Source organism: Channa argus, chromosome 9 (assembly GCF_033026475.1).
Source record: "Channa argus isolate prfri chromosome 9, Channa argus male v1.0, whole genome shotgun sequence".
Lineage (NCBI taxonomy): Eukaryota > Metazoa > Chordata > Actinopteri > Anabantiformes > Channidae > Channa > Channa argus.
In genome coordinates this window covers 17330659-17340909 of record NC_090205.1, presented here as the reverse complement: position 1 = coordinate 17340909, position 10251 = coordinate 17330659, and the positions used below count along the sequence as shown (strand labels likewise).

Genomic DNA, 10251 nt, shown 5'->3' with positions numbered 1-10251 from the left:
TCTTTAATATGATCATTGTAATTGGTGATGCATCATGTGAACAAACTGAGAAAGCGACTGCTTTCAGTCTGTGTCCCAACTCCTACTGCAAATCTAAATATTTTCAGCAGGAGGTGCTGTGTTTAAGGACCAACTCGCCATTCTAGAAAACAGAAAATATGTTAAGGCATCAGGAGGAGTGAAGACAAGTGTTGCTTAGTGCTGCTGTCCATGGTACTGAAGCCAAACAGCAGCCCACCCTGTGACCACAGCCAGTGTACTCAGATCACTCCTAAATTATACTTAGGTAAAGGTATAAGTACCAAAATTTAAAAATACTTCATTACAATTAAATGTAATGCACGGAAAATGTTACTTAAATGAAATAACAAAAGGATAATAAATGCTTAATAATACTTCGAGTATAAAATGTAAAATTACTCTTTATGTAGAAGCTTATTTTGTTTATGCAGAGTATTTTAATGATCTTATAAGACCATATGTTGTTAAATCTATACATTGTTAATCAGCACTTTGTACTTTATTTCATAAGTGCTTTTTAAATTATTATTATTAATAACTGAAATGTCAATTTCTTCACATACTGTTACTGTTAAATAAAGTCAGTTCAATAAAGTCTTAGCCTTGTGATTATACTATATTTTCTTTGAATCTGAAAATGAAAACTAACTATTAACTACAGTATATATCTTTCGCGTAAATGTACTGGTAAAAGTATGACAGTTGCTTCTGAATGTTGTGGAGTATAAGTATGCACTAGCAGAAAATTATAATGTACTTAGTTACTTTACACCATGCTTAATGCTGGATGTTGTGGTGTTACAGCCATTTCTAATCATGACTTTTTTAACACTGTTCAAAGCCCATGTGTTAGCCCTTATTGTTGTTTCTTGAGAAAAAAAAGCCAGTGTCTATCTACTTGACCAAGAACGTTGCAGTCGTGGCTTTATTACACTGGGTGAATAGTAATCCACTGTATGTATGTTTCTGCAAAATAAAGCATGTGATACGTTTGGCTTAAAACAACTTTGTGTTTTATAAACAAATGATATGGACAGAGTTGCAAAAATAATAATAGTTTACATTATTTTCTAAAAATAGATCTTTAAATAGTCTCTCCAACAATAGCTTAATATACATATTTGATAAATCTTTGAGCAGACATATAGAAAGACATCTTGGAGTTCCTAGATACGAGCAGTGTTTGATTTTTTGCAGATTATATTCATACAAAGTTTTTCCGCATAAATGAGCTACATGTGTAATATTCTTTCTCTCACATCACAACACACAGAGTGTTAAATATTAGATTTTCTGTACCTCTGCTCGTCTAGATCTTAGGTGTTATATGGTAAACAAAGAAAGATCATGTAAAGGAGAGCTATCAAACAAACTATTCAAAATTAATGATAACTGGTATTTATCATGATGCATAGCAGTTGCTTAATACAGTAGTTGAATACAGCCTGAGTGTCGTGTATGCCTTAATTATATACTACTGACCTGAAAACATGAAAACCTGAAACAATTTTAAAAAACAATAGCAACAAAAAGATGTGTAAATGAACCATAGAAATCATTCTCAGACAATTAAGTTAAATGAAACAGCTAGTAAACTTGGAAGAACAACATTGCCATCAAAGCACCGTGCATCTATCTAGCTGAACTAAACACACATCATCATTCTCTCCCACTCAACAGTTTAACAGTCAAACCCTTTTTGGATGTGTAGCTGCAGTGCAATAGCACCACAATGCTGCACCGCATTCAGTAAAAGCATGGAACTTTATCAAACACATTTTAATGACCTTTGTAAATTCTCAAGTTAAATATTATTTGGTAAATGAATTCTAATATACAGTATAGGTGCTACAAAAAGAGTAAAGAAACAGTGGATTTACTGCAATTATTATTTTGTAAGTAAACAGAGCAGTATGTATTCTGTATGAATACCTTTACATACAGATCTTCAAATAGTGCCTTGTTTGTTCCCTCTCAGTATGCCCAGGCTTGATCTCAAGATGCAAAATACACTCCCAACCTATGATGGAACCTAATTGTTGTATATTTTTTTTGTTTTCAATAGACTGAAGAGGAGAATACTTGTTTCATTATTTCTGTTGGTATTTATTTTATTTTCATTGTTTTTTTTTTTCACACAATATAGGCCACTCCAGTTCCCTATATTTTCAGACATTTAGAGATATTTTGAAAGATTAATTCATATCTTTTCAGTCTCCTCTTGTTGTTTCTCTCAAACATTTAGGTAAAGTACGGCACATACAGGCAAGTGGAGTTAGTACAAAATTAATTTACACTATAAAACTGTCTTTGGTGGCCTCCCCGGTCACCTTCTTTCGTTAAGGGAAACAGCTGTATTCTGTGCTTTGTTTCTCTATGGCTAGCTGTGTCCTTGCTCAGTCTCCCAGGGGTGGAAGTGTCCAGCATCCAGCAACATTATCCCAAGCTTCTGCAGAAGCCAAGGATACCAGTGCACTCCATCAGTCTGCGGTTCCAAAGGTCCTATCAGGCTGTGGAATGACCTCAGTGGGGCCAGGGCGAAGTGGGCCAAATGGTGATTGTCCACAGAAGCATAGCAGGATGCCAGCACACCGTTTACCACTATAGACCCGTGCTGGGTGAGTGGGGCATACAAACCGATGCTCATCTGCTCCCTCACAAAGGTCACAACTGAAAGGGCTGCCACTTCTCCTTGTGAAGTAATCACGCACTGTCCCGGCTTGACCTCACTAGCAAAAACTGTCCTCAGACCTGCTTCCCAGCTAGACGTGGCCCTCAACGTGAAACCGAAAAGTGGCTCTTCAGCTGATTTTTCCCATCGCGATTCACTTAGCCCACCAGTGCAGTCTGTGACAAAGATCAGGTGAGCTGCTGTGAGTGTAATAGTAAGTCCTGCATCAGTGCCAATAATGTAGAAGACCTTTGTGACATTTGGCTGTCGGTCCAAAAAGGATAAGACTGGGCTGTAGAGAAGGGGACCGTGGCCATCTGTGGTTGAAGAAGCTAACACATGGTCACCTGGGCGAAGATCATGCATCTGTTTAGTAATCCCACCCTGAAGAATAACATCAGTATTGCCAGGAAAGCAACCACCAGTTTTGGCTGCCACAGAATGTTCTGTAAGAAAAAAGAAGATTATGTTACTGATCCAAACAAAGCATTAACATTTTTTGTGAATAATTGGTATTGCATTTCTTATGACATGGAGACAGAACATGAAGATAAAGAAATAAAATAGGAGGAGGAGCAGCACTTGAGCTGTTACATCTGCAGGTTATTCTAGGTCACAGAGGGATCAAGCCAGACTTTGACACTCATTCAAGGGCAATTTTATCTCAGTGGATCAGAGGTAGATTGTTAACATATATAATGTGACTCAGGTTCAAACTACATATCCACACACATACACACACACACACACACACACACACACACACACACACACACACAAATCTTTAGCATTTTTAGAAAATCTGTAATTTCAATCAATTGTTGATTTCTGACATTTTAACTCTTAAAATAAAATAACCAGAGTTGTTTGTGAACAGGTTTATGTGGTCCTCTAAACTTTCAGTAATTATCAGTCCTATCAGTTTTTCTGTTTTTTCTTCCAGTGGGGTCAATGGAATGTGTTTGAGAACCTAATAATTAGCAAATTAGCAAACAGACAAACCCCCTCCGTGTGCTTATCCTCAGATAATGCTCTCAAAGGGGACACTTCACTTGGCCCCTTCCCTTTGCTGTGGCATGCATGTCTTTCCTGCTACTCTAGACATTGGTGAGACAAAGTGGCAAGAAGAAGTAGTCTGCAAGAGGTAATGGATAACCAGCTGATTGTATCAGCACAGTCAGAGCACGGCCTGGGGTCAGAGAGACAGGAAAGTACACAGACTCAAACCTGGGTCTAGATATTGTTTGTGTTTTAAACTGTCTCTCTCACATGTTCTTTCACTGGTTCACAAAAGGAAAGAGCAGTGACACAGTGATGAGCTAGAAACAAAAAAATGAATTCTGCTAATTTGGAAAATACTTTTTTGGATTAAGAAACTGGGTTCAGGGTTCTCTTAAGGCCTTCTTATGGCAGCCAAATATTTATCCAAGGTGTGTGAAGCTGTAACTTGAGGGCAGCAGAAAAGGTGGGCTGCGACTTGGAGGTGATAAGACTCAGATAAGAGATCTGACAGAAACCTACTAAAGGAAAAGCAAGAGCAAAACAAAGAGAGAGTTAATCATCTCACAGCCTCAATGGGTGCTTGAATGTAGTTTGGCATCGAATAACTGGTGGTACCAGACATGGGTGAATAGATTTCTAAAATTGGAAAGTGGAATGTGCCCAGGTATTGTTTGTGTAAGGACTGTATCTGATTTAGATTTCATAAAGTATGTGTATCATGGAAAGCTGTGGCTTGATATTAACCATAACAATACTCACAGGAAGGACGGTCAGATATCTGTTAAGTTAGTATTAATTGTATGAAAAGATGTAACACTACCAGTTTTTGATTGAAATTACAGCTGCAGTTTTAGCGGCTGCACTATCTCACTAGTAAAAATACTGTAGCCATTATTTATATTAAAATGGTACTTTGACACTGGCTCTATCTACATAGCAAAATATCCTACAATAACAAAGACTAATCACTTTAGAATCAGATCTGACCTAGAAGTGAGACTGGCTACAGCAAAGAGCACAGGTGCACACCCTGCTTTGATTGGCTCCCAATAGGCCATACATACAAACACACAGAGAGACTGAGGATACAGGCACATAAAGCCAGAGAATCACCAACAAAGAGTCTAGCATCCACCTCATTAGTGATACAGACAGCTGGCCCCCAAAACAAAAAACATATAAATACAAATTCAAATAGCACGTACACACACAGACACAGACACTGCAGATCAGATCCACTTCTTACCTGACTTCACGCTACAGTGAATGTGGGCTTTGGACTCATAGTAGACCCAGTCAAATCCAGCTTCTACAGCCAACCGGGCCAACATCGCATACTTATTTCTGTCTCTATGAAAAAAAGAACAAAAAGATATTCTTAACATCCAGGTGTGATTTAATTAAAGATTCAATACCATGGCATAATTATCCAAAGGTCTGCAGAAAACCAATATGGATGATATAAGGATCTAAAAGGACTTAATTGCATGCAATCAGCAAGAAATGAAGCAAGTCTAGTTTTCTGACTGACTGACTCATCCCACAACTGATAAGCTGATCGACTGACTGACTTGCTGACTGTCATAACTGAAAGACTGAAAGTAGTTTAACTTTTGCCCTGGTCTATGTCTGGCCTACTTTCAACACATACTCTGCTTTATTGTTATGCCTACCTGTCTGATGTGGTAATATCAACAGCACGTCCCTCATAGTGCAGCGAATCCTCTGAATGGTGGCCGTCCTCATCCCACCCCTCTGTCACCCTGAGCTTCACACCCGGCCACATGTTCATCACAGAGATCGCCAGAGAGTTCAACTTATCTTTACAACGCTAAAGGGGGCAAAAGGAAAGAGAGTGAAGACAGGTGTTTAGAAACAATGATGAAACAAGCTAGAAAGTAGCCACAAAAAAAAAAAACATTATTTGAATGATGGACTATGTGGGACAAATGTGATGCGAGGAATGGATACAGCCATGTGATCAGCTCAGGGATAATAAGCTCACACACAGTTATGAATAGTGTGTGGGTCTGGTGGTGCAGATAAAGAGACACATCAGGTTCATCACATTAGGATGGACACAGGAAAGGTGGCATGACAGAAAAATACACTCCAGAGATAAAGAGAAGAGCAAGACATTAGCTAAAGAGCAAAAGACATGTTCGTCACAAACTAAGACAAAAGTGATCCAAGCATAAGGTAACTCTATTGTAAAGCTTTTAGGGTAATTATATTACAATTGTGTCATGGTACGTGTGTCAGGTTAATGGTTAAAGTACACCCAGTACAACTACCCTTGTGTGCTTGCTTGGGAGGATTTAGTTTTCCAGATAGCAAAGTAAGGCCTGTGGTCAGTATGCCATCAGCAGTGAGGAGCTATTTGCTCAGGTCTAATGAATCTCATTAGAAACGATGAATTGTTGATGCGAATGAACGTCATTGAGTGAATGAATGATGAATGAATGAATGATGAATTAATTAATTAAGGAGTGAATGAATGAATGAATGAATGAATGAATGGATGAATGAATGAATGAATGAATGAATGAATGAATGAATGAATGAATGAACTGATAGAGACTAAAGTCTTGGTTTTACAAACAGGACTCCCATATTCTCGGATCTGCAAACTGGATCTTTCACCCAAGGCAAAAAGCCTAGGTAGTGATTCATTAGAATCATATATAAATGAGATTTGTCTTGCTATGGCAGTGAGAATTGAAAGTTAGATTAAAATGATTTATTGGCAGGTTAAACGCTGCTAACTTTAAACATAACCCATCACCTTTGGGGCCATCTGGAAACAGAGGCTGAGGACGTTTGCTACCATTAAAAAAAATATGCCTTAGTTTGGGAGTAACAAAAATACTGCAGGACAACAACTGCAGCTTAGAAGACAGAACAATCCCAAGAGTCAATTAAATCAATCATTTTGGTGTAAAAGTTTAACTGACAGCAAACATGTAGCAGACAATTGGATTTAACGCTTGCTGAGGTTGTCTGAAGTGAAACAGTTCATTCAACCACATGGAGCAGGTTTGCTTCAGTCAGCTGAAAGCTCAGGACTATAACCGAATAGGATCTTGAACCTTAAATGTCTAACTGAGGAAAGTACAATGGCACACAAAGTAACGTTTTCAGAAACACTGGTCCCTCTGCGCACATCTGTGCAGGATGACTTGTATCCATGCCCTTCTTTAGACCTTCCCATTCATTTCCATTCCTCACCTGGGTCATGAGCCTGTCGGCGCCCGTGTCCTCCTCATCCTTGAAGATAATGTCTGTATTGTAATTCGGCGTCAGTTCTTTAAAGCGTTCGGAGTTGCGCGTTATTTTGCCCTCGGGTCGCCCGCTGGCACCCAGGGTCTTCTCGGCGACGTTGGGGCTGAACTGCTTGTAGGCGAGCGGGATAAGTTTCTTCGGCAGCCGCCTTTTGCCGTACCCCCTCCCCGGCCCGCAGCCCTCCAAGGCAGGTGCGAGAAGGAGGACCAAGGCACACAGAGAGGTGGTGAGAAAGAGCAAGGAGATCCTCATCGCCCCGGGGGGGAGGGAGGGCTCTCCCTGGGGAGAGAGATGTCTTCAGTACCTCCCCGGTTCAGTTCCCGAGTCCATCGTCCGTGACAGTCGCAACACCACGTCCGAAAATCTCGGATAGAAGAAGCTCAGCGCCTCGGCTGCACCTGGCACCATGAGGACACTAAAAAGTTTTTCAAGGATACAAAAAAATTAACCCAAATTTAGAAACGTCTTTCCCTCCGCCCGTCAGAATCAACGCTGGCTTAGTGTGCAGGCTGTTAAGTCCGTGTATTTAAACAAACAGGTTCAAAGTCGATTTGGTGGGTGAGGGAGTTAAAGAGAGAGAGCGGTTAGTGATATCCAAGTTGCAGTGTTGTGGTTTCTCTCTCTTTCTTTTGCTCTGGGAAACGGTCACATCAGCCACTTTCGCCTGCTGTTTGGTTGGTGCCTCTCTGGGTTGAAAGCTTTCCCTTTCCATATGCGGCCGGCGTCCAACAAGCTGCAGCTTTCCAGTTGAATTGAAGGGATCTGAGTGATCCAAAATGATCTGTTGCCACTTCAGACCGCACCCTGCCAGTTCTGCCCTCCTCTCTCCTCTCCCTCTCTCCCTCTGTCCCTTCTTTGCCACCCACCCCGCCCCTCCCGTGCACTGGGCGCATTGGAGAGTCCTGTCCCCACTCTGCTGGCAGGCAGGAGAGCAGCAAACATAAGCTTTGCCGTTGAGTGCTGCCACTTCACATTTCCAGTTGTTGTCTTTGTATGTCTGTGCCCTTGACAGCTCTGCGTGCTGACAGTCCCGGTTTTTTTTAACTTTGTTTCAGACTGTAAACAATCAGAATCAATGAAACCAATAGATTTGCCAGAATATGCAGCCACTAGTGTTTCTTATTCACTTGATAAATTCCAGTATCAAGGAGGATCAAGGGTCACTGGTGGACTGGTTGACTGGGTAATGGGACAATTTACTAGCTGTGAAAAAGACAGATTGCCTGGATGTTTGGCAGGTGGACTAAATGAGGGGTTGCTCAGCTGAATGATGACTGAATGACTAAAACTGTGACTAAATGCATCCCTGATCTACTGCTGACAATCATCCTGAATATTCGCCATGATTCATGCTTTATGTCTGTTCCCTAAAATGGCCAAATTGCATCTTTATAACATTTAGATGTCTTGCTCCCTGCAGGCTGTGTCCACATTGACACACACACACACACACACACACACACACACACACACACACACGTGTATACACACACACACACACACACGCGCACACACACATGCACATTGTTTAAAGTCAGTAAACCCAGCCCCTCCAAATTAGCTCTTCAAATATTTGCAAGCAGAAAATCAGTGGTCTCAACCATGTCTCTCAGGGCAGGCTCCTTTGAATGAACTGAACTGTACAAGGCTGAGGGTTTCCACAATTTCTGTTTTATTATTGGTGCGTGTAAACACCATAAAGTATTTCTGCTGTGCCACCGCGTTTCATGTCTCTTGATGGAACAGAGAAAGGCAAAGATGGAGATTTACACACAGTAAACAACCATATATAGCTGTATTTACCTCTTGGCTGAAATAGAACATCCACTGACACTTGTGTAAATTTATTAGAAATATCCTGGCGTGGAATGCACAAGGCAGGTAAAAGAAATCAGAATTTGTCACAGAGGTGTCAGTGTTTTAACAAATGGGTTTTTCAGTTGTTTAAGGTTAAAAGGTTCTGATAAGAAAGATTCCCATCTCTTAAGAAGTTGAGCGCTGCCTTTTAGTAACAGGGAGAGACACTTTTGAGTCTTCACGTCCAAAAGTGTGTCGAGGACAAGCTAACTGTCTACCAGCTAAAAACTTTGCCTTTCGCATTTTTAAATTATATCAGTCAGCAGCCGTATCTCAGGTGATAGAGCATGTTGACGATTAAAATTAAGAAAATCAATACCACTTTCAAATCTGTCTAAAACTATGGCCAGCTGCAAGATAGCCTAGCTTAGCGCAAAGACTGGAAGCAGAGGGAAACGACTAGCTGGGATCTGTTTACATAACAAAATCCACCTACTGAGATCTCTAAACCATGGGTATTGGACTCTTCTGTTGCTTCGATGAGAAGACCAGAGCCTTGCATTGCAGTGCCACTTCAGTTTGCATGTCATTGTAAGCATTTAGACTTCTCTGGAGAAAAAAGCCCTGCAGGTCATTGACCATTTATAGCAATAAGGAGCCATACATCTGGAGTGTCAGTTTGGGAAGACAATTGCCAAAAATGACTGATGATATCTGTGACGACATCATTTAGTCCTGATCTGTTTAAGGTTTGTAGTGTATCTCTATGTGAGCAGAAATCTATATGCAAATTTCTGTGTACCCACGTTTGCACAAGCATATGTTTTCCTGTAACTATCTACATTTTTTGGGTGTGTGTGTGTGTGTGCGTGTGTGCATGTGTCATCCTTGCTTTGAAGATCATAAATACAGGCGTGGCTCCAGGCAGGCCCGCTGCCTATTCAGCGTGGCTGTCGACAATGCTTCAGAAGTGGTCACATTCTCCCATCCATCCATCCCTCCCTTCATCCATTCGTCTTTCAGTTCCTCTCTGCCTCAAGAAAGGACACCGTGGCCTTTCAAGCAGACATCGATCTGATTAGATAAAACCAAAGTGAAGCCTCACACCACTCAAAAATGTTCTTTCTACATTACTATTCATCAACCTGTCAATATCTCTGTCTTACACTTTTCCTGTCAGTTTCTTTTGGCAGTACTGAAAGGGATCCCAGACTGTAAGTTATGAGATCAAACTCACATGCGGGACCACAAATACACACATATACTGACATGTGTGTTGCAGTACAATCTCATTTCTGCGCAGACACGCAAACACACACACACACAAGCACACCAAGCCAGCCAAAAACCCAACCAAGCATCAGGCACTTGCTCATTGATGTTTGTTAAAGTTATTAATTTTCTCTGTGAAATAAGAGACCACGGTGGCAGGACAGAGGGAGATGGGTGCCAGCCCCAGAATCACTCTCTTCTTTCAT

General features: G+C 40.8%; 1 protein-coding gene across 1 annotated transcript; it reads right to left on the bottom strand.

Annotated features, from left to right (window-relative positions):
• Positions 1 to 2: 2 nt before the first annotated feature.
• Positions 3 to 7800, bottom strand: LOC137133175 (indian hedgehog B protein-like). Its single transcript, XM_067516478.1, has 4 exons — positions 6923 to 7800; positions 5368 to 5525; positions 4941 to 5044; positions 3 to 3138 (listed from the first exon to the last, which is right to left on the bottom strand). The coding sequence occupies exons 1-4, from the start codon at positions 7226 to 7228 to the stop codon at positions 2402 to 2404; spliced, it is 1305 nt and encodes a 434-aa protein (XP_067372579.1). The 5' UTR covers positions 7229 to 7800; the 3' UTR covers positions 3 to 2401.
• Between the last annotated feature and the right edge of the window lie 2451 nt (positions 7801 to 10251).